Source organism: Eschrichtius robustus, chromosome X (assembly GCF_028021215.1).
Source record: "Eschrichtius robustus isolate mEscRob2 chromosome X, mEscRob2.pri, whole genome shotgun sequence".
Classification (NCBI taxonomy): Eukaryota; Metazoa; Chordata; class Mammalia; order Artiodactyla; family Eschrichtiidae; genus Eschrichtius; species Eschrichtius robustus.
The window spans coordinates 33,823,183-33,848,739 of NC_090845.1; the positions used below are offsets into that span (position 1 = coordinate 33,823,183).

Consider the following 25,557-nt stretch of genomic DNA (forward strand, 5'->3'; position numbering starts at 1 on the left):
CTTGCTGTGATTTATGTCATAGAGTGTTCTGCCTATGTTTTCCTCTAAGAGTTTGACAGTGTCTGACCTTACATTTAGGTCTTTAATCCATTTTGAGTTTATTTTTGTGTATGGTGTTAGGGAGTGTTCTAATTTCATTCTTTTACATGTAGCTGTCCATTTTCCCCAGCACCACTTATTGAAGAGGCTGTCTTCTGTCCACTGTATATTCTTGCCTCCTTTATCAAAGATAAAGTGACCGTAAGTGCATGGGTTTATCTTTGGGCTTTCTATCCTGTTCCATGTATCTATATTTCTGTTTTTGTGCCAGTACCATACTGTCTTGATTACTGTAGCTTTGTAATATAGTCTGAAGTAAGGGAGCCTGATTCCTCCATTTCCATTTTTCTTTCTCAAGATTGCTTTGGCTGTTCGGGGTCTTTTGTGTTTCCATACAAATTGTGAAATTTTTTGTTCTAGTTCTGTGAAAAATGCCAGTGGTAGTTTGATAGGGATTGCGTTGAATCTGTAGATTGCTTTGGGTAGTATAGTCATTTTCACAGTGTTGATTCTTCCAATCCAAGAACACGGTATATCTCTCCATCTATTTGTATCATCTTTAATTTCTTTCATCAGTGTCTTATAGTTTTCTGCATAAAGGTCTTTTTTCTCCTGAGGTTGGTTTATTCCTAGGTATTTTAGACTTTTTGTTGCAATGGTAAATGGGAGTGTTTCCCTAATTTCTCTTTCAGATTTTTCATCATTAGTGTATAGGAATGCAAGAGATTTCTGTGCACTAATTTTGTATCCTGCTACTTTACCAAATTCATTGATTAGCTCTAGGAGTTTTCTGGTAGCATCTTTAGGATTCTCTATGTATAGTATCATGTCATCTGCAAACAGTGACAGCTTTACTTCTGCTTTTCCAATTTGGATTCCTTTTATTTCTTTTTCTTCTCTGATTGCTGTCGCTAAAACTTCCAAAACAGTGTTGAATAATAGTGGTGAGAGTGGGCAACCTTGTCTTGTTTCTGATCTTAGTGGAAATGGTTTCAGGTTTTCACCGTTGAGGATGATGTTGGCTGTGGGTTTGTCATATATGGCCTTTATTATGTTGAGGTAGTTTCCCTCTATGCCTACTTTCTGGAGGGTTTTTATCATAAATGGGTGTTGAATTTTGTCGAAAGCTTTCTCTGCATCTATTGAGATGATCATGTGGTTTTTATTCCTCAGTTTGTTAATGTGGTGTATCAAATTGATTGATTTGCATATATTGAAGAATCCGTTCATTCCTGGGATAAGCCCCACTTGATCATGGTGTATGATCCTTTTAATGTGCTGTTGCATTCTGTTTGCTCGTATTTTGTTGAGGATTTTTGCATTTATGTTCATCAGTGATATTGGTCTGTCATTTTCTTTCTTTGTGACATCTTTGCCTGGTTTTGGTATCAGGGTGATGGTGGCCTTGTAGAATGAGTTCGGGAGTGTTCCTCCCTCTGCTGTATTTTGGAAGAGTTTGAGAAGGATAGGTGTTAACTCTTCTCTAAATGTTTGATAGAATTTGCCTGTGAAGCAGTCTGGTTCTGGGCTTTTGGTTGTTGGAAGATTGTTAATCACAGTTTCAATTTCAGTGCTTGTGATTGGTCTGTTGGTGTTAAAGTCCCCTACTATGATTGTGTTACTGTCGATTTCCCCTTTTGTGGCTGTTAGCATTTGCCTTATATATTGCAGTTCTCCTATGTTGGGTGCATAAATATTTACAGTTGTTACATTTTCTTGGATTGATCCCTTTATCATTATGAAGTGTCCTTGTTTGTCTCTTGCAATAGTCTGTATTTTAAAGTCTATTTTGTCTGGTATGAGAATTGCTACTCCAGCTTCCTTTTGATTTCCATTTGCATGGAGTATTTTTTTCCGTCCCCTCACTTTCAGTCTGTATGTGTTCCTAGGTCTGAAGTGGATCTCTTGTAGACAGCATATGTACGGGTCTTTTTTTTGTATCCCTTCAGCCAGTCTATGTCTTTTGGTTGGAGCATTTAATCCATTTACATTTAAGGTAATTATCGATATGTATGTTCCAGTTACCATTTTCTTAATTGTTTGGAGTTTGTTATTGTAGGTGTTTTCCTTCTCTTGTGTTTCTCGCCTAGAGAAGTTCCTTTAGCATTTGTTGTAAAGCTGGTTTGGTGCTGCTGAACTCTCTCAGCTTTTGTTTGTCTGTAAAGGTTTTAATTTCTCTGTCGAATCTGAATGAGATCCTTGCTGGGTAGAGTAATCTTGGTTGTAGGTTTTTTCCCTTTCATCCCTTTAAATATGTCCTGCCACTCCCTTCTGGTTTGCAGAGTTTCTGTTGAAAGATCAGCTGTTAACCTTATGGGGAGTCCCTTGTATGTTATTTGTTGTTTTTCCCTTGCTGCTTTTAATATTTTTTCTTTGTATGTAATTTTTGATAGTTTGATTAATATGTGTCAGCATGTTTCTCCTTGGATTTATCCTGTATGGGGCTCTCTGTGCTTCCTGGGCTTGATTAACTATTTCCTTTCCCATATTAGGGAAGTTTTCAACTATAATCTCTTCAAATATTTTCTCAGTCCCTTTCTTTTTCTATTCTTCTTCTGGGACCCCTATAATTCAAATGTTGGTGCATTTAATATTTTCCCAGAGTTCTTTGAGACTGTACTCAATTCTTTTCATTCTTTTTTCTTTATTCTGCTCTGTAGTAGTTATTTCCACTATTTTATCTTCCAGGTCACTTATCCGTTCTTCTGCCTCAATTATTCTGCTATTGATTCCTTCTAGAGAATTTTTAATTTCATTTATTGTGTTGTTCATCATTGTTTGTTTTGTCTTTAGTTCTTCTGGGCCCTTCTTAAATGTTTCTTGTATTTTCTCCATTCTATTTCCAAGATTTTGGATCATCTTTACTCTCATTACTCTGAATTCTTTTTCAGGTAGACTGCCTATGTTCTCTTCATTTGTTTAGTCTGGTGGGTTTTTACCTTGCTCCTTCATCTGCTGTGTTTTTCTCTGTCTTCTCATTTTGCTTAACTTACTGTGTTTGGGGTCTCCTTTTCACAGGCTGCAGGTTCGTCGTTCCCATTGTTTTTAGTGTTTGCCCCCAGTGGCTAAGGTTGGTTCAGTTGGTTTTGTAGGCTTCCTGCTGGAGGGGACTGGTGCCTACGTTCTGGTGGATGAGGCTGGATCTTGTCTTTCTGGTGGGCAGGACCACATCCGGTGGTGTGTTTTGGGGTGTCTCTGACCTTATTATGATTTTAGGCAGCTTCTCTGGTATTGGGAGAGTTTGTGTTCCTGTCTTGCTAGTTGTTTGGCATAGGGTGTCTAGCACTGTAGCTTGCTGTTTGTTGAGTGGAACTGGGTCTTAGCATTGAGCTGGAGATCTCTGGGAGAGCTTTCGCCATTTGATATTATGTGGAACTGGGAGGTCTTTGGTGAACGAGTGTCCTGAACTTGGCTCTCCCACCTCAGAGGCACAGGCCTGACACCCGGCCGGGGCACCAAGACCCTGTCAGCCTCACGGCTCAGAAGGAAAGGGATGAGAGAAAAGAAAGAAAGAATAAAATAAAATAAAGTTATTAAACTAAAATATTTTTAAAAATTAAGAAGTCATTAAAAGAAGAAGAAAGAAGAGAGCAACCAAACCAATAAAAAGTCCACCAATGATAACAAGCTCTAAAAACTATACTAAAGAAATAAAACAACAAAATACGGACAGACAGCCCCCTAGGACAAATGGTAAAAGCAAAGCTATACAGACAGAATCGCACAACGAAGGATACGTATACATACTCCGAAAAAGAGAAAACGGAAAAAGATATATATAACTTTTGGGAGGTCTGAAGTCTTCTTCCAGCGTTCAGTAGGTGTTCTGTAGGAGTTGTTCCACTTGTAGATGTATTTCTGATGTATTTGTGGGGAGGAAGGTGATCTCCACGTCTTACTCCTCTGCCATCTTGAAGGTCTCCTGTTTAAATCTTTTTATTGAGTTATTTTTCTTACATCCCTTTTGTTATATCATGTTGGAAAAGAAGAACTTTTCTTCTACCCTTAGGTTCTTCTAGTTGGTGTAAGAATTAAACTGACATGGGACAGATTAACAGGAGAAAATCAAACAAAAGTTTAATAACATGTATCCATGAGACAGACCCAGGAAAACCCAATAACTTGCCAGAGTGGCCAAATCCTCACCTTAAATGTCATCCTCAGCTAAAGACAAAAGAGGATGTTGGGGGTAGTGGATTGGGGCTTCAGAGGTGAGAAAGGGAATTCACATGCAGATGGAAAAGCAAATGTTTGGTAAACAGATGTTTGCTGGGTCATGGTTCACAGAGTGGACTTGATCTCTAGGCCCCGCTGAGTCTCCCCTATCACAGCCAGCCCATATTCTTTGCATGTATCTCTAGTGATAGCTCTATTCTGGGAACTAGCCCTTTATCTAAATTCTTTTAGGCAATTAAGGAAGAGGTAACAAGAAAAAACTTCCTGAGTCTTCTGTTTCTTAAAAATAATCAGCTTAAATTAATCCTCATGCCAAAGAGACACATCTTGGGGTGGCAAATTTTTGTGCCCCTAGAATTGGTTTTACATCCTACATAATGCATTTAATCATATCCCTCTCTATATTTTTGTAAACTAAAGTGAAGAGTTATAATTTAAATTTTATGTTGTGATTGTCCTTTCTTCCTGAGGCATGATACATTTTGGATTTGTATTTGGATAGTGGATATTATAAGGGGAGAATGGAAGAGTGGATTGATGTTTTCTAAGATAGAATTGGTTTCTCATTTGACTTTTTCATTAGATATTGTTTATGTTTCTGCTTGTTTTGTTATGTGTTCATCCTTGTTGTCTTTAACCATACTGAACTCTTGAGTCCACTCAATCCTCAGACTTGTCTTCAGTCGGTTCACTCTCATTGTCTTTCTCAATTCTGTCACTCCTTGGCCATTTGTAGTACCTTCCCTGCCAATCCCAGCCATGCTCAATTCAGCCATCCAATTTATTTCTCCTGTCCCATGATATACATAATATTCCTATATAAAAATATATAGCCATGCTGGTTGAAGGGAAAATATTGACCTCAAGCTAACCCTCTCAACATGGATCTATAATCCTTGTGTTGCTCTCAACTCTTCTCTGAAAGCTTAGGTGTCTTTATAAATAGCATTGACTCTTCTTTGTCAGATTTACTTCCCATCACAGTCTTCTCTACACATCACTCTCTTCTAGTACCATCACTTGACTTCGACATTTCCCGCAGACTTTGTTCTCCTGCAGAGTTCCTGCTCATTCTTCAGTCACAACTCAAATGCCATCTCCTTATGATGAAGTTTCCTCCACTTTCTTGGACTAATTTAGAACTCCCCACCCAACCTCTTTTCCACTCCCATTGTGTATTTGTTACGTCACCTACAGTTATTTGTTTATGTCCATCTCCTGTTGTGTTAGATGTTACTAAGCCCATATCTGATATCCATTCCTCTTCCTTATGGGACCCTCATTTTGTTTGGGGAAGCAATGTTCTTATTTACATCTCTCTTTTCCCCAGCCTTTCTTGCCAATGAGATATGGACAGAAATTTCTTTTAGCTTCATCCCCCTTCTATATGCCAGGTACTGTTTGAAGTACTTCTGCTTATATTAGCTTATTTAATCCCTATGTCAGTTCTCTAAGAAACAGTTGTTATCCCCACTTTATGTATGAGGAATCTGTGTTACATAGGTTTAGTAAATCGTCCAAAGTCTCAGCTAGTAAGCGTCAGAGCTGAAATTTGAACCAGGGGGTCTGACCGGAGAATTTGTGCTCTTTTTAACTACTGTGCTTTGATACCTTTCCACACTGAGGAAGGCCACGTGATAAGGAATGGCAGTGTGGGAAGCTAGGAGCATTGCTCCTTGAAGGCATTGTCAACCTGTTAAGGCAGCCCTGGGATACCTGCCCATGGACTTCTGATTGCATAACATAAATAAACTCGTATCTACCTAACCCACTGTAACAGGACTTATTGTTACTTATAGACAAATATAATTCTGATGGATCCCAACTAGACTATTAGCTCTTCCATGAATAGTTTCTCTTCTTTTTATAAATTATTGTGCCAACCATAGTATTGGCATTCAAGAGTATTAATAATAATAATATCTGACACTGGGTGCTTTCTGGGCATTACACACTATGTTAATTCCTTTATGTGTGTTGTTATCTCCCTACCTGGCCACTGCAAAACTAGGAGGTAGGCACTATACCTTTTTCAAGGTTGAGAAAACTACCGTTGCATGTGAGTCAACCTGACTCAAGGCAAAGTTTGTTGTGATGGTCATGCATCTCTCTGTTCAGTATCCTGTGCCTTTGAATCTCAGATGATCCTCTCTTCCTGAGGGAAGAGCTTCTAAGTCATTCTTTCCATCAAGTATTATTTTCTTAGACCAAAGGAGATGATGAATTTAAACAGGTAAAGCAGCTCACAGCACATGTGCCTTATACCCTCCTGGGTTCTAAGTACATTTGAATTATAGAAATGTGTTAATTACTAATAGCTACATCAGAAGTTATATCTCTAGGGATGTGAACATTAAAACAATAAAAAGCCTCTGGTAATGATAATTCCTTCCTCCAAAAACTGAATGAGTGTCTGGTGTGTTTCAGAGTGTTGAGAAATGTGGAGGGGACATTTGATCAGGGATCGCAGATGGTTTTCTACTGTCTAGATGTAAAGTCATCTCTAATCCTAGAGTGTCGCTTCACTGATAAATTTTAAATTTTTTGCTATATGTTGGCATACTTTTTGTCAGATATTTTGATCTGCCTATTAAAGTTGGAGCATAAGGTATTCCCTGTATTTTGTTTAATTTAAATAATTTGTTATAAAATGTCATTACATTTTTATGCCATCTCTTATTTTGGATATTAAAAAATAAATATAGTCAAAATGCGGTAAATTTCTTGTTCTCTCTAAATTCTCTGTAGGCACTGTTGAACCATACTCCCTATTGGAATGTGAAGTGACATGGCAGCCGGGTTTTGATTCTCCAGAAAGGGGAGAATTTATTCTTCACATCAGTGAAGGAAGCACACTGACACTGAAATGTCTTGCACATGTAATGATTTCCCTTGAATATTATTTTTATTTTGAGGGCTATAAATTGGTTGAGTATGCATATGTGTATATAGTTGCGTATATATACTATGTTAGTAAAAACTGATTTGACATGTAATACTTAGTTAACTAAACTGTCTTAGCATCTTCTTGGAGCCACTTCTCTACCATAAATGAAGACTTTGCTAAAAAATGTGTTGTATTATCTAGAATTAACTCAGAAATCCAAGGCTTTTGTGCCAACAATACTACATTGTTATTAGAGACTCTATAAATATATAATACCATGGGAGCCACTTGAAATTAAATTATTTCTTTAATAAATGCCAAAGGAAAATAGAGAAAATTATATTATTGCATTTTTCGTATTTAGTTGTAATTAATAATTCAGTATGAAATGGATCATGTGATTTATATAGCAAGGAAATATAGAAAATTCTTCCATATTCCATATGGAACATACTTATAATAAAAATGTAAGTAAAGTGAAGGCTGCAATATGTAATTTTAACTTTCTTTCTGTGGTAGAACCCAGAAGACCTTAACTTCATGGCTTTTAATTACCAAGGATATGCTTTACATGTGTACCAAATTCCCTTCCCAGCGTTCTTAGTAATTTAACACAACCCAGTGCTGTTTTACTAAATCCCATCTCTGTCTCCAGGCCATGATCATGTTCTTACATATTTTAGCTATGAAGAAGCTTATAGCCTTAAGATATAAGAGATCCATCCACTTTTATGATGGCAAGTGGCAGTCAGAAATCAGTAGGGTCTTTCCTTTGCCCCAGGCTTGAAATAAGCTACTGCTTTCACTATGTTTAAATCACTTATTAATTCTTTTTAAAACTTTGTATTGAAGTATAGTATACTACAGAAAGGTGCACATATTATAAAGTATGTATCACTCAATTATTTTTTACAAACTAGTAACACCCTTGTAACTCACACCCAGATCAACCTGATCAAGAAACAGAACATGACTAGCATCACAAAAGAACCCCCCTAGTCCACACTTCTAGTCACTGTGTGTCCCTCCCAGGATCATCACAATCCTTACTTCTAAGAGCATAGATTAATTTTGGTTTTAAAGTTTATATAAATGTCATCACACCATATGTTCTCTTCTATGCCTGGCTGCTTTTGTTCATCATTAGGTTTGTGGGATGCATCTATGCTGATACATGTGGTGACAGATTATTCATTCTCACTCCTGAATAGCACTCCCTTTGGTTAGACTATACAGTCAGTTTTCCATCACACAGCTGATGAGGGTTTGGATTGTTTCAGATTTTTGGCTAATGTAATAGTGTTTCTGTTAACATTCTTCTGTCTTTTGGTGAACATATGTATACAGTTCTTTAACTGTTATTTACATAACTGTGTTTGACAAGTTTACTAATATAAATTTGCTTATATACTCACCCCATGTGTATTTTTTCTAACAGATAAAAGATGAGCAATTTAGTAATGTAGACTTAGCATTAATAATAAGTATCATTTTTTTAAAAAATTTATTGGAGTATAGTTGATTTACAATGTTGTATTAGTTTCAGGTGTACAGCAAAGTGAATCAGTTATACGTATACATGTATCCAGTCTTTTTTTTTTAAGATTCTTTTTCCATATAGGCCATTACGGAGTATTGAGTAGAGTTCCTTGCACTATGCAGCAGGTTCTTATTAGTTATCTGTTTTATATATAGTAGTGTGTATATGTCAGTCCCAATCTCCCAATTTATCCCTCCCCCCCCTTATCCCCTGATAACCATAAGGTATCATTTATTATTGTGTCTCAGGTATGATGCAAAATGGCGTTCTTGTATTATCTCATTTAATCCTTACAACAACTCTATAAGGAATGTATTAATAACTCAATTGATGGGTGAGGAAATGGAGCATTAGAATGGTTAATTATCTAGTACAAGTTCACACGTGCAGTAAATGCCCTATTGGAATTTACATCCAAAGTGATCTGCCTCCACAGCCTTTGCCGTTACCCTCTCATAAAATTTGATTTCCGCTTTCCCTACACTAGGATTGGTTAAGAATTAAACTCTGAGATATCAGTATACTGAACTAGATTATTTCTGGCCAATTTTTCAAGCCCTTGAGGTTAAGTGAACTTACTTAAGAGTAAGTGAAGTGTTACTCTTAAGAAAGTAAAGAAGGAGGAATGTGAAACAATGAAATAAAATGTTCATTTAAGGTTTTTCATTAATTATGAAGGACCTAATTGACCATTTTATCTTTTGTTAGCTTTGTTTGAAAGTTTATTTTTCCAGTTATCCGAATCATGTTCTTCAACTAATTATACGAATGTATTAAAATCTCCTAAGACAATAAGAAGTAATATGTATTATTTATAGTAGGGTCTATTGTAAAGAGCACTGAATGAGGAATTAGAAATCTTGGGTTCTAGTTCACCTTGGTTACTGTTTGCTTTCCTGTAAAATGGGAGAGGTGGATAATATCAACATTTCCAAAAAGTGTTTTATGTTGCCGTAGTTCTGTGAAGTGGTTTGTGTAGGACGGGGCGAGGGAGTCCTGTGCCTAAGTAATTCTGTGTATCACAGTGTACTACCTCCCCATTCTCAGATAAGCAAAGTGTACATTATCAGCATATTAAGCCCTATGAGAAGACTTCTAGTAGAAACATGCCTGGATAATCTCTTTTGGCATGTTATTTCCCATACTTACATGACCCTTGAACTTTTTCCTTTTGTGTAGCACATGGTAACACCTTGTACGTAGTGGGGCAGATGATCTCTAATATCCCCTTCAGTGACTAATCTACATGATTCTCAGTCATGGATTTACTTCCTCCTTAGAGTTATCTTACTCTCTCTGCCTTCCTCAGTTTAGGAGTGCATTGTAAATATTCCACTCTTTTCCTTTCTCTTAAGCACGCCATAAAATCTGATAACGCTTCGTATTTTAGAAATTTCTATGAAGCTGACAAAGTTTGAGTTGTCTGCTGGGGGATAAAAAAATGTTTACTGCTATTTCAATTTCATGTTCCCTTTCTTCCTCTTATTAGCTTGGTCACACCAAGGTCGTTCTTTTAGAGCCAAGGATACTCTTCAGTGATAGCCCTCAAGGTTTAACAACTTGGAGGAAAGCCATTCTTCACAATATAGGACAAAACCATGCTTATTTCAAGGTAATGTAGAATCTGGAAATCTTACTTGGATCAGATCCATTATAATTTGAACTATTTATTGCCATGAGTTCTATGCCGTTAATACTTTAGTCTTTATAGATTGACTAATGCTAATATTTAGGTATTTCATAGCAGATTTATCTGAATACATTTCATCTACTTTATCCTTTTAATTTCCCATAAAATTTGTCTCTATCTCTCCCTTCCTTCCTTAATCTCTGCCTTCCTTCTCCTCTTACCCCTCTTTTTCTTTCTTTCTGTTATTTTGTTTTATTGGAAAAAAAAAGATGATTTCAAAAAAACTAACATTTAAAAAATATACATTGTTTATGTTACATTCAGTATTTAATTACATGCTTTTCCTTTTTTTCCTCATTTTCACTCTGTCATCAAGACTGTTATGGTAGCAACTGGGACCTAGATCAAGGCCATTCTAAAGATATTCTATTATAGTTGTTACTCCTGATTTAAATTGTGGGGCGGGTGGTGTTTAAATTGGTGATAGAGGTTGTTTTTCTTTTTTAACTGAGAAACATTAAGATCTCCTAATAGTGACAGTAGAGGTTAGCATTTGAGATCTTTCTTTCAAGCTTGTATTTACATGTCTGCTGCCCAAACAAGCAAAGGAGGATACCCTTTTCTACTCTGTTGCTTCAGAATTAGTTCTGAAGTCTGTTTGTTCCCTCATCCCCTAAAATATGGTAACCAATTTCCCTTCAAATTATTCTGACTTAAGGCATGATAGATAAGCCTAAATTGGCCTCTGACAAACCACACCTTAACTCTTTTGGTAAGTTACTTTTTTGAAGGTCAAAATGATATCTTAGACATTAGGCTATAAAGGAAATAATAAAGAAGAGTAGGTTGCTTTATCATCTTGCCTCCCCACTAACTTTGCTTTCAGTTTTTTAGGATCAGGGAAAAGACAGGCTATCAAAATAGTATCTAGAATTTTGGCATCTCTGCAAGAGATACATCTCATCCTTTCCTTGTAAGTTTTGCAAAGTCTTGAAAACACTTCAGATTAGAAGCTTCATCGTCCTGTTTGAATTGGAAGATGCCATTGCCAAAAGTTCTGTTTGCTGGGTTAGGGGTGCAAATCCTTGTTGAAGTTCAAATTGTTTGTCTGGTGTTTGAAAATCTATTTCAAAATCATCTCATGCTATGTGCCTATAGGTCCTCTCTCTATGTAGTTGTCTGGAAGTTTTCCTATGAAAGCTTTGGAACAGTAACTTTAAAGGATAATGTGGCATTTCTGCAAATTTTTGATTATAGGTTTGTGACCAGAGTCTTTTGTCTGTGATTGACGTTCCATCACAAGGAATCATTCCATTGCGGGGGCTAACTGTTCTCAATATCTCCTGTACTCCTACCGTAGCAGGAAAATTTGATACGGGAGCAAAGGTATGTTTATGCATAGGTGTGTTCGCTCTTTATATATGTATCTGTGGATTTGTTTGGTTATGATATTTATAATAGTAGGTATAATGCTATAAAATGTTAAATACATGTTTATTCTTAGAAAGGTTGTTTTAATGATTTCTTCTAATGGGGATGGGTTTTAATATTATGACACTAAAGAGGAATTTTTAAAATTTCTGTTATTTTTCTATTCTAAATTTCTAATTGAGTTAGCTCTAAAGAGGTGCAGTTTTTAGAAATCTAAAAAATGAACAACCTTACTTATACATCTGTTGTAAAAATGGTTAGCAGAACTTGGCAAGAGGATTTGTAGAAAATATTTTTGGTGGAAGTTGCTAATGGAAGTTTCTACTAAGTTGAAATGGATACATTTCATTGATATGAGGCATTTTTCACATGAACTTGGACTATTTGGCATCTCTAACTTGTGACAAGCCCTCACTAGTCACAGAGCAAAGGATTGTTTTTTCCATGGTGTTAATTAGATACCTAAGGAAAAAATAATCAGTTTTGGAATGCTAATTTTAAATAGCTTTAATGACTATAGGAATTATAGGCAAATTGTATATGAGGTTAATATCTGTATAGCACACATAAAATGTTTTACTATTTTATGTTCTGGGAATTATGTAAATGAAAAGATATTACCTTGATTTTAGGGACTTCTCTAAGTGTTCATTAAACAGAATAAATAAAACATGTAAGACCAGTCTGTAGTAAATTTTACTTATTATAAACTCATGGAATGGAATGCTCTTAATCTTCAATTTGATGATCAACTGTGTGCATTCACTCACATTAAAAAAGTAATATGTGCACTATCATCAGATCAAAATGAACGGCTTAAGACGTATCCTCCATTTTATCCTTCAATTTCCCTTAACCATTAGTTCTTAAATAACATTTAGCTTAATATAATAAACACCAATTTGCCTGGCCCCCAAATAAACAACCTAATAATTATATCTTACTTTTATAAAGAGGTATAGGGGGCTTTCCTGGTGACGCAGTGGTTACGAATCCGCCTGCCAATGCAGGGGACACGGGTTCGAGCCCTGGTCCGGGAAGATCCCACAAGCCTCAGAGCAACTAAGCCCGTGCGCCACAGCTACTGAGCCTGTGCTCTAGACCCCGCGCGTCACAACTACTGAAGCCCATGAGCCTAGAGCCCCTGCCCCACAACAAGAGAGGCCACTGCGATGAGAAGCCCGTGCACCACAACGAAGAGTAGCCCCCACTCGCCACAGCTAGAGAAAGCCCACGCACAGCAATGAAGACCCAGCAGAGCCAAAAATAAATAAATAAAATAAATAAATTACAAAAAAAAAGTATATATTGAAAGATATTTATAAAGTGTATATTGTGGTATACGGTCTGATATTTGGGCAGAATTTTTGTATATTATTTTGGAATAAATAAAAAACATAGCCACTAAAATATAGGTTTTTACTGAGATTAGTTTCCACTGTATTTTAGAGAACCATGCTGTTTTTACAAAGCTTACCTTTTTAACAGTATACTATAATGAGATTCCTTTATTCATCCATTCCATGTGTACTTACTGGGCACATATTATGTGTTAGGCTCTGCTGCAGTTGCTAGGAATGCAAAATTGAACAAGATAACTAGGGTCCTTGGTCTCTAAGAGTGTACAATATGATGGGGGATGCAAACAACTCAAAATTAAAAGATAGTGTAATAAGTACTATGATGGAGAAATACAGTAGGCTGAGGGCGTACACAGGAGAGGTTTGCAACCCATGCTTAAATGGTCAGGGGCAGTTTCCTAGGGGAGGATACATCTAAAAGACACCAGAGTTAAGAATCAGCCAGAGGAAAGGGATAGTAGTGGGGTGAGGGAGGAGAGGAGGAAAGAGTATTCAAGGAAGACAAAATTGAATGTGTTCAGGCATGGGAGGAGAGAGAGAGCTACAAGGCAGATATGAAAAACTTAGTTTAACATGACTTGGTTATAGATTGAATGGATGATAGTGGGGAAAGATGTATTTAGAGACCTGTATAAATTTTAGTCATACAGGTCCTTAGCAGCAACTTAGGAAGTCAAAATTTCATCTTAAGAGCTTGGAGTTTTTAAGGATGGAGAGTTTCACAATCAGATTTGCATTTTTCAGACATCACTTTGGTTATATAGAGCAGTGTTAAACTGGGACCAGTGCAGAGTTATTAGTCTGCTGATGATGTCCAGGCAGGAGAAGATTGTGTTCTCAGGAGGTAGGATTCTAGACAAATTCTAGTCAAATTTAGGAGATGAATATTTAGGGTTTGATGGTTGAAAGGGCTCACATATAAATAAAACAGGTAAGTCAGGTGTGAGACAGGTGGTAACAACATTCGAAGAAAGATTAGAGGATGAGTAGCAGATTTTAGAGGGAAATCATGAGTTTGAGGCACCTTTTGCATCCCTATGTAGAGATGTCTAGTAAAGAGGCCATTGCTTATACATGTTGGTCTGAAGGCTAAGGATTAATCTTAGAGATGATAGAGGTTATTTCTGTTAACCCTGTGAAAATCAAGATGAGTATAAGTGGATCGAATATATTGATGAGAAGTTGGAATGATAAACTTTGTTGAATAAAGGAGAAAATGGAGACAGGTAAATTGGGGCTGATCAGGAAAACATCACACATGTGACATCGTGGAACTCTTGTCTCTGAAAATGGGTGAGAAAGCAGGGATGAGAGAGGGTTGTGAGAAAGAGAGGGATGGATGAATGTATGGTTTCTGAGGCCATGGATTTGTGACGGATGATATTGTCCAGGGTACAGATTAAGTCTCAGGAGATGAAAAGGTCAAGTGAGCAGTTGGTGAGGGTAGTAAATAGGTTATGGCAGCCTGGAATCTTCAGTTACCCACGAAAGGAGAAGTGAGTAAAAGGCAGCCATGGGGGTGTTGAGACTTACATACGGTGTTCATCAGTGAAGCATATATTGATTTGTAATTACTTCTGAAGCATTGAGTTATGCTTCTTATGATTTTAGTCAAGTATTTTAGGTACTATATATTCTGTAAATAAAATATAGAAATCATATAGTAGTATGAATTAAGCAGTTCGGTTAATAAGATTGTCTAGATGGCACTCACTTTCCTTAATAATTCTGAAAAAATGGTATTTTGTGGTTTCTTTACCTATAAACAATGTCACTGATTCTATCGAAAGAGTGAAATACACTCATATATCTTTCTTTAATATACATTTAGATTTAAATCTCGAAGTTGACTGCTAACCTATTCTTATACAGGTAGGGCTTTCAGGGAATGATATTTTTGTGCTTCTGAGATTTTGATTAGACAATTATATGTTCATGTAATCTATAGTTCTTATTTTGTAGGAGTTATATGACTAAATTCTTATTTCACTGTCTTAAATTTCTTGGAAGAAATTGAGTGCTCAGGCGGTTCTTGGTTCAAGTTTAGCCACTGCTGCTTTCAAGTTTTGTGACCTCAAGCCCCAGTTTTCCTCACTTGGAAATTAGAGTATTAACAGAATACTGAAGATTAAAAAGGAGATAATGTATTTAGCAGTATACTTGGCCCATATACTCAGCAATTTTTAGCTGCTCTCATTAGAATTATGGTTGTTTTGGATATTAGTATCTTTCTATGTTTGCACTCAGTTTCTTGCTTGTTTTAATTTTGAATATTCCTTTGGAATTAGGTAAATACAAAAGGCTCACACAGAGTTTGAAGCAATAATGTCAAGGCAAATGGGTAGAACTCTTCAGTCAAATTCACAAGCTGTCAGCTGGTCCCCTTTGTGATGGAAGTTTTTAAGAGTTGAAAATTCACTCCTTTAGGAATATCAATTCTACATCACAAGAAATGAGATGATAACTGCCAGAATAAATCTTGTGACATTTATAATAAGTTATGATTATTTAAATTATAAAATGTTATATAAATGCCAGGTAATACTTCAGCAGTACATGAGTGTATTTTAGTGTGGTTTCTACAGAGTTTTATGTTTTTCTTAAATAGATTGCTATTCGCCATGCAGAAGACATAGACCTTAGGTTGGGTGGATCTGTTGAGATTGCTGATGTCGAAATCAGTCCGGTGAGTATGTTACCTATTTGTATAATCAATTTATGAGTGTGGTGATTTTTATTTATGTGTCCCTAGTCAACCCATTTAGGTTAAAAAATTTTTATTATGTAGTAATTTGTCACATAGAAATTAATATATGTAATATAAATATAAGTGATGAAGCAGAGTGTTAAGCCAATTAATGAAGGTTTAAGAATTCACCACTGAACTTAAGTAGCAGAACAGTACCAGTACCGTTAAATTATCTGTAGGCTTCATCATGGTCCTACCCCTCTTAAGAGATAACTACTTTCCTGAATTTTGTCATTTTTCTCCCTTTACTTTTTCTGATTAGGTTACCACATATGTATGAATTCCTTAACGGTTCCTTATTTAGTTTAGTTTGTTCATTTCTGAGCTTTATAACAAAGATATATTATCTTTGATGGGTTACTTTTAATTGAATATTATGTTTTTAAACTTCATCTAGGTTATGTGTAGCTTTATGTTATTCATTTTCCCTGCTGCTTAATAGTCCATTATGTAGACATACTGTAATTTGTAGACTCATTCCATGGTCCATCCGATTAGTGTCTGTTTTTTTGGTATTACAAATACTATAGCTATGAACATTCATGTACGTATCTTCTAAGGTACTTATGAAAGAGTTTCTTTAGGAATGGAGTTGCTGAGATGCAGATTATGTACATATTTGACTTCACAAGATTATTTCCATATTTTCTTCTCAAGTTTCCATTGATCCACATTCTGTTGCTCCATAAGTTGTATTATAAGACACAATGTTTGCCAATCTATTGAGTATAAAATACCTCACTGTGGTCTTGATTTACATTTTCTGAACTATAATCAAATTTATTTTTTGAATTATTGTTCTGTACCCTAATAAAATTTTGTTCTACAGTTGATAGAGCGCACATACATGCTTTTCTTTTTTTTTTTTTTTTTTTTCCTGTCCAGGCTTTCAGAGTTAGATCTGGTCTTACCTACCTAAAGAAACTTTCCCTGATCCTTCAAAGCAAGCCCATATGCCCCTCTCTTGTGACATTTATTAGATGTCACAAACATCTTAAACTCTGGGAACATCTCCATTGTAGCAATTGTCATATTATTTTCAGGTTATCTGCCCTTTTGTTTTTCTATCCCCAGTACCTAGTACCGTTCTGGTGCTGAACTAAATTGAGTAGAAATTGATAAGGCTGCTGGTTGCCTCAGGTAGGGCCTTACCACTAGTCTGCACTTTAATGGCATCACCACAAATCTAGGCTTTAAGTTACAATTTTCTAACCTTTCTTTTATTCAGTGTTGAAGGCATGGTAAGTCCAGATAGACTGATGGATACTAGGCTAGCTTATCTAAGACAATGGTGATTCCTGTAGTATCCAGAGTGCTTTTTTTCAGTTGATATGGTGTCCCTCCTTGAACACTGTTAGACAAAGATGGAGACTTTAAATATTGCATTTCCTAGTCCTAAAGATATTTGTGGCAGGCTTTGCATGTTATGGTACAACTGAGTAATTTATAGGACTTTAATATGTATTTATCAATATTTCTTAATTATGTTGGATTTTTAAACATTGCTGCCTAGTTACCTTTTAAAAACAATATTCTAGTATTACCAGATATTGTTAGCAATATATCTAATAACTGTGTGGCGTTGACTGTGTGTCTTAATAACAATTAGGAAATTTTATCCAAATGAACCTATGGGAAAGACCAGAAATGGGATTAGAAGAGTGATTTTTTGCATATGAAGCATCAAACTTTCACTACCTGTTTTGGATTTCACACATTTCACCTGTAGAACTGGGTTGATATTTTAAGTGAAGCAAATAGTGGACAGTTGACCTTAATGCCATGTTTTTCTCAGCATTAGGATACTGTTGCCTCTTTCTCTTTTAATGGTGTATGTGATTCTTTTACTAAGGAACTGTAGAGTATATATAGCTACTCTGCCAGAAGAGGAATCCTGCAGAGCTTTGTGGTGTACACATGCCTGGCATATAAGCTAAAGTTAAGATACATTCAATAAACATTTCTTATATATTTAAGCTAGATGTCAGATAGGTGCTAGAGATGTAACAATGAACTAGACTTAAGGTCCACTAGAAGAGACATAACTAGACAAATAAATGGACTTTATGATGTCATAATGTGAGTAAACATAAGGAACAGAAGTAGTCCTGATCATACTGTAATTAATTGTGGCTTATCCAACTGGCGTTTGAAGGATGCATAGTATTTTATCAGGCAATTACAAGTTAGAGAAGGGCCTTCTGACAGAAGAGACACCTTGATAAAGACACAGAAGGGAAAAGCGTCAGGTATTGGTTGGAAATGACAAGTCATACAGCTTGCTGAAATATGAAGTCATAGGGGTGAGAGTGGAGCTAGATGAGGCTGGAACATGAGGCAGGGGAAGGTCATGGTGAACTTTATGAGCCCTGCTAACAAACTTGACATTGTCCTGTAGATCTCCTTTAGAGGAGAATCATCAAATTTTAAGACAGCAAGTGATGTGGTCAGATTTTTAATTAGTTTAATTGTGACTTAGGTGTGGAAGGGAGAATTGGAGAAAGTCAAATCTAGCAATGAAATGAAAAGTGATGAGTTACTAACTTTATACAATTACAATAAAGATAAGAGGTGAAGGAGTCAGAATTAATGGGATTTGGTAACTGATTACATGCAGGAGGGAGGGGGAAGAAGGAAAATGTGACTAATTTGTATAGAATACTACTGTAATAATGTCCTTGATAAACATGAGTATAATTTTTTATTGAGGTATAATTGACATATAACATTGTTAGTTTCAGGTGTACAATATAATGATTCAATGTTTGTATATATTGTGAAATGTTCACCACGGTAAGTCTAGTTATCATCAGTCACCAAACATACAGATTTTTTTCTCATAATGAGGACTTTTAAGATCTACTGTCTTGCAATGTAATTTTTAGTTTACATTATTTTCATAAATTGTTACTCTACCTTCTAATTATGATTTCTTTTTTTATATTTTAGGATGTATTTAATTTCAGTGGCACCTGTGTTGGTGCTACCCAGATTATTCCATTTTTAGTAAAAAAACAAAGGTATAACACGTGCCAGAGTAGAGGTTAATCTGGAAGACTTTGAAGGTTTTTCTGTGGATTTTAAAGACAAATCAGGTATATATTTTATACCATTATGATATTATTGTAAAAGTAAAACAGTTTTAAGTTTGCTCTAAGGAATAATGTTAAGCAAATACTGTAAGTCAAGGGCAATTATTCTTAAGTATTTTTAATGACTCAGTGCATATTGTTCTTATATCCTATAAACCATCATGGTTCTATTTCTAGAAATACATGTATGTTAATATCAGAAGACTTTGATAATGCATGACATATAACTGTGCTTATTAATTGATATAATATAGTAGGTTAAGTATGTTATACATAAGTATATACTATAAATTAAAATAAAATTAATTGCTAGTTTTAATTGCTTAAGAATTTCAGGTAAATGTTTTGGAGGGTTCTCTGTGTTTACCTATATATTAGGTATCTTTTTTTTTTTTTTTTTTTTTTTAAGGATAATCTATTTTCTGTATCAAAGCCAGTAGTTTGTTGGGGTTTTTTTTAAAAAATTAATTAATTAATTAATTAATTTATGGCTGTGTTGGGTCTTAGTTTCTGTGCGAGGGCTTTCTCCAGTTGCGGCAAGCGGGGGCCACTCTTCATCGCGGTGCGCGGGCCTCTCACTGTCGCGGCCTCTCTTGTTGCGGAGCACAGGCTCCAGACGCGCAGGCTCAGTAATTGTGGCTCACGGGCCTAGTTGCTCCGTGGCATGTGGGATCTTCCCAGACCAGGGCTCGAACCCGTGTCCCCTGCATTGGCAGGCACATTCTCAACCACTGCGCCACCAGGGAAGCCCTAGGTATCTTTATGTTAAATTAAGTCTGAAAAAAATGCACTTTTATAAATGTATTTCATTTGTTTACTCCAGGTGTCGGCAAACTAAGGTCTATGGGCCAAATCTGGCCTGACACCTGTTATTTTATAAATAAGGTTTTATTAGAACACAGTCACACTCATTTGTTTGTATATTGTTTCTGTATGCTTTCATGCTATAATGGCAGAGTTGAATAGTTGTGATAGAAACCTTATGGCTTGCAAAGCCTAAAATATTTACTATCTAAACCCGTACAGAAAAATGTTTGCCAACCATTGGTTTAGTCATTTCTTCTTCAGTACATACTTGTTGAATACCAATTATAGGCCAGATACTAGACTTTGAATCTATAAAGATAATAAGACATCTTACTTGTTCTCCAAAAGTTAACAGTAAGTTTATCAGTCAGGGTCTTAGTAGTAAACAAATGACTCAGAGCATTTAACTGAAGATGATTTAATGAAGGAATTATGTATGGACCTGGGAGCCAGGTTAAAAGAAAACTGACAAGGGATGGAAGCTGCTTCTACCTCTAGGCCTGAAGGAGCAAGAGGAGGCAAGATATTATTGAAGCCCTGTGAGTGGTGAAACTCTGGAAGAGAGGCCATCTAATAAAAGCTATAACTGTAAAAAAAAAAAAAAAAAAGATGTCCTTGCCAGAATTGTAGCCAAGGCAGGGGAGACATGAGGGCATAAATACCTCCTACTCTCTGATATCTTACTGGCATTTCCCTGTGGTTGAACCAAATCAGAGACAGAAGAGCAAGGGACCTAGATGAATCAGTCTGTAGAGGTCGGGACAGAGGAGAGCAGAGAAAGATGGCTATTGGATCTAAATGACAAATGGAGACCACCTATATAACAGTAGGAGAGAGAGACAAAGAATTGGGTTATTACCATATAGCATGTGGATGCTACAAGACAGGTCCGTACCTGGTGCTAAGGAAGCATATGCTAAGGGAAACTAGCTGAGAATCACCAATAGGAAAGATTTCTTGGAGAAGTTGATGCCTAATCTGGATTTAGAAGAATAAGGAGAGAAACAGAGAAGGGGATATGAAAGAATGCAAGTAAAGGCCTAGAAATGAGTCTATATGGCAAGTAGTTTGGACTGTCTAGAGTATAGAGGGACAGGACTAGAGGGGCAAGTGAGACCCAGGTAACTAATAGTTTTTTCTGGACATTTATCCTAGAGGTTAGGCAGCACAATTAAAGGATTGATATCCAGGCAATGGTGTGAGTAGGCTTGCCCTTCACTAATTTTCCTTTTGGAGGAAAAGTTGAAAATGGGCTGGGGGAAAAGGTGGGTATGGGAAGGGCAAAAACGGAGACAGGGAGATCACTTAGGTGTGGTGGCCATAGAGGTGAGAAGTGATGAGAGCCTGAGCTCAGACATTGATACCAGGGACGGGAAGGAGGAGGGTACAGAGGTGCTGAGAAATTAGAAATGCTTCGATGTGGTTACCAAGTGGACATCAGTATTAGGGAAGAGGAGGAAGTCTTGGATCGCTCCCAGTTTTTGACTCTAAGAGGTAGGTGATGGGAGGGACAATTCATAGTTGATATAATGTGAGGGAAGGAATAGATCTAGGAGAGCATGCTATGTTTGAGGGGACTGTGGAATAGCCCAGGAATCATAACAGTAGGCAGTTGGAAATCCATATGAGATTTATAGTCATTTTTGGAAAATCTGGATGTTGAAACTTTAGTTGCCTGAACACTTTACTCTGACTGCCTCATATGCATTCATGCACCTTGTTAATGGATCACAGACTCTTCCTGGTTATTCTGAAGAGCTACTCGGCAAGATGCATTTCTTTCCACGATTCTGCCTTAGCCCCAGCTCAGGCTTCCCTTCTAGGTCACTGGATCATCTTTTAAAATGCTTTCCCTGCTTCCAAGCCTTTATCCTCATATGCCTATACCAGAGAGTGATCTCCTTCAAGCAAAGATCTTATCCCATCTGCCCTCTGCTTGAAAAGCTTTGCTGGTTTCCTGTTACCAGTAGCAGTGGGTCTCAACAGCAGGCTGCTGACACAGTCTAGGATGTATATAAGTTGATCTTAACGATTATTAACAATTTGCAATAAAGTTTATACTTAAAATGTCCTGAAAATGTATTTTATGAGTATGTTAAAACATAGATGTCCTTCTGTGACAAGGTAGACTTGGTTTTTCACATTATCGTTTCAGGACAAGAATGACTTAAGGGGGAGGAAATACTGAGATCCATTTAGCTATGACGCCACCTTTTCTTTCCAGTCACCTCTCCCATTGTAGGCTCCATCAGCTGTCTCTACTGCAACCAGATTGTGTTACACATTTCCTCTGGCACTGGGCTTCTCTCCTCCCAGGCTAGTTCCTCCTCTTCTGTCCCTGCTGCCTGAGATTCCACCCTCTTTTATAAATTAGCATCAACCTCCTGCATCCTATAAATCATTAGCCCCATTCGTACCCCTATCCAATCGGTTGAAATTATTTTTTTGCCTTTGCTCCTTTCGGACATTAGGTAAGTTTTATTATAGCACTAACCAAATTGTACCTTGTATCAAAAAGAGCTTTGTACTTGTTTGTCTCCCTTACTACGCTGTGAGCTCCATGAGGTCAAGGACTATAGTTCCAATTTTTGTTTTCTGCTAGAGTTGTCTGATATAGTTCTCTGCACATTATAGGTGCTCAAGAAATATTTATTGATGCTGTCTTGGATTATTGCATTTCACAATCTATATGTTTATGTATACTTCAAATATATTTAAGATTATCTATTTTTATTATATTTTATGTATCCGAGATATATATCCATTCTAGGTGGATATTCTTTGCTGTATATGTATTTTTTCCCACACCACAAACATGTTTGTGTTAATAAACACTTAATGGATCCTTTTTGTTCATTTGTTTAATGGTTTTTATATCATACATCAAGTTGAGAGAAATTGAGTAGGGTGAAGGAGAATGAAATGAGTTATTTAAGTTTATTTTGAGACGGGGTAATTGAAATTATTATCGTTCCTTGGATTAATCAGAAAACTTTAGGGAGAAAAAGGGATTTTTAGAATTGTTTAGATGAGGGCAGAGGTTCTATTGTAGCTAACATTTGATCTTTCAGGAACTTATTTTAGAAGTTTATTTAAGTGCTTATAATTTTTGACCCTGAAGTTTGTGTTACTATTTGACAATTGTTTCTGTATCTCCACCCAGTGCCTTTGTATCTGGAGTGATACCACTTTGTTGAAAAGTTTCCTTGTACAAAATTGTGTTTATCTTCTTTGTGAATTCCGTAAGGCATCAGAGGAGGTCTGGGTTCTCCCTGTTCCATCTTCACTGGAGAGGGAGTCTCAATTTTCTCAGACCTAAGATTCAGTCAATTATTTGACCTTGACCTTTATACCTTTTTATATTCATCTGAATATGACTGTGATATCATTCTTGAACTTTGGAGATTTTAAAACATAGGTTTACCCTCTCTGTTTTGCTGATTGACTATATGTTTGTTCCATTTTTGGATACCAGTTTTGCCGATTAGCATCTTGGCATTAAGAGTGATTCCTTAGCCTAGCAACCTTATGCAGCCCCGCACAGATGTTTTAGCAACTGTTTTTTGATTGTTGTGAACATTTTGATGAGGTTTCTCAAAGTTTCATTTCCACATTTAACAATAGCATCATAGTATGTATCTGGCTTAAAAATAATAAAATTAAAAAGTGTCCTTTTTCTGGTTTTATAGGGGAGTTCACAGACCCTGCATTTCCTGACATATATTCCTTGGAGTTAGAGAGAGAGACATCTCTGGAGTGTAGCCTAGCATTTTCTCCCAAAGAAGTAAGTTAAGCTTTCTATTACTCACATTACTGGAGAGTTGTGGAGTTAAGATAATCCTAACTAAGAAGCTATCAAAGATCACCTAAGTTCTTTTTGTAGTGGGCCTTTTTCTACCTGTGAGCATGTCTGGGTATACCCTTTAATTCAGTAAAATGATCGCTGGAGGTGTCTGGCTTCATGCTTGCAGTATATCTCAAGAGGTGCCGAGGGCACACACACGGAACCTATGTGGTCTCATGGTTTCAGTTATGCTCTCTAGAAAATTCAAGATATGACATGTGAAGAAGAGGAAAGTTGAGGCTAGCCCCAAAATCACTTATATTTGAGCCAGCATGTGCTTTCTACTTACATTTGAGTGGGGTACGCTTGACGTTCTTAGAATCATCACCTGAAATCACCAAAGACATGCTGTGGAGATTTAAGAGGGGTTGCTATGACACTGGTTCTTGGGTAGTGTCCCTCGATGTTTGGTGATTTTAAAACACCAACAAAAACAACAAACAGAGAAAATCAAAGAAAAAAACCTTTCCTAGAATGTGCCCAGGAGGAAGGGATACCACTGGCAAAATTTCAGGGGCAATCTCTGATATGCTTTTGCTTTGAAGGTGATAGAAGTGCCAAAGAGAGAGCATCTTGCTACCTATGATATGGAAAGGTGTGTCGCCGCATCCTCCCGAACAAGAATCAAACTGCTAAATGGCAATTAGAGTATGAGACTCTTTTGTCAAAACATTTTTTATATTCCAGCATAACTAGCATGATGCCTTGTACCCAGTAGGTGTAGAATAGAATCAACTAAATAAAAGGAATTAAAACACAACAAGAAGGTGTACTGAATGCTAACAAAGTACGTCTTTAATAATCCATTTTTTAGTAATGTTACTAAACTACAGAGTTTACTGAGATTAAAATCTTATTTTAGGAACAATAATAACTGTTATTTAGCTTTCAGGAGGAAAAAGTCAAGAAAATTTAAGGACACATTCAGATTTAAGAAAATGCTAAAGATTAATTTTGCCTTCTTAGGTGCAGTACATTAGTTGGGATGTATTTTGTGGGTTTTGTGCACATATGGTTCACATGGAATGATACTGTCTACAGAGTTCACTCTTTTGTGTGTTCTAGTTTTTGACAAGCATGGTGGATGAGATATCAAAGGTTACTCTTCCGATATTAAAGAAAATGAAAAATTTTAATTTTATATACAAGATTAAGATGTATACCATACTATATTTGATTTCTACAGGTTTAGTGTGTAATAATTATTCATCTACATTCATGAACCAGTGACATTTAGATAGATACTCTTTAGCAAGGTTATCCAGAAGAGAGAGGACATCTTTGCTTTTTTTTTGAAAGTCATTTTAGGAATAATTTCCTTTGGCCTAATTTGGGCTATCAGATAATATCAAACTACACATATTATTTACATTTTCCTTTTATCTTTTCAGCAAAGGATTTTGTAGTGCATGAAATATTGTCAAGGTATTACAGTTACTTGTTGAATAATACAATCTGTGACTTGTCTTTCTACTTCAGACAAAAGCATAATTAACAAGTTATTTGAAGAGATTCAGAGGATGTTTATCTTTTTAATTTTTACAGTATTTTAATATCTTTCAAAGCCTACTCAACTCCCACATATCCTAACGATTTGCAAGTTTTCTCAGCATCATCTTATATTTCAATCTTGCATATCAGTGATATTCTCCTCCCGATTATTAAAGTCTACTGTCAAAATTAAATGGGAAGTTTAGAGGAGCAGAAAGAAAGAATAAACAATAAATATATCCTAATACATAACAGTGACCTCTGTTTATATTTTGGGGTATCTTTGTTTTTTCTCCTTCTATCTCTATACTTATATTTCTCTATCTATAATTATAATGAAATAATACTTTACGAACATTTTTAACCTGCATTTTTTTTTTTTTGCTGAGTGTATTAATTTAAATGTTATCAATTGCTTTTTGTGTCATTAAGTATTCTAAATGCAGTTTAATTTCTTAGGGATAATATTTTATGGCTATACTATGTTATAGTTATTAAACTAATCCTTCT

At 36.2% G+C, this 25,557-nt stretch overlaps 1 protein-coding gene across 1 annotated transcript in view; it reads left to right on the plus strand.

Annotated features, from left to right (window-relative positions):
* Positions 1 to 25,557, plus strand: part of CFAP47 (cilia and flagella associated protein 47) — a 460,447-nt gene that overhangs the window by 26,554 nt on the left and 408,336 nt on the right. The window contains 8 exon segments of the mRNA XM_068532596.1: positions 5,546 to 5,609; positions 6,964 to 7,094; positions 10,132 to 10,254; positions 11,530 to 11,658; positions 15,673 to 15,750; positions 18,763 to 18,822; positions 18,824 to 18,908; positions 23,402 to 23,496. Of these exon segments, the coding sequence (XP_068388697.1) occupies positions 5,546 to 5,609; positions 6,964 to 7,094; positions 10,132 to 10,254; positions 11,530 to 11,658; positions 15,673 to 15,750; positions 18,763 to 18,822; positions 18,824 to 18,908; positions 23,402 to 23,496 (765 nt within the window).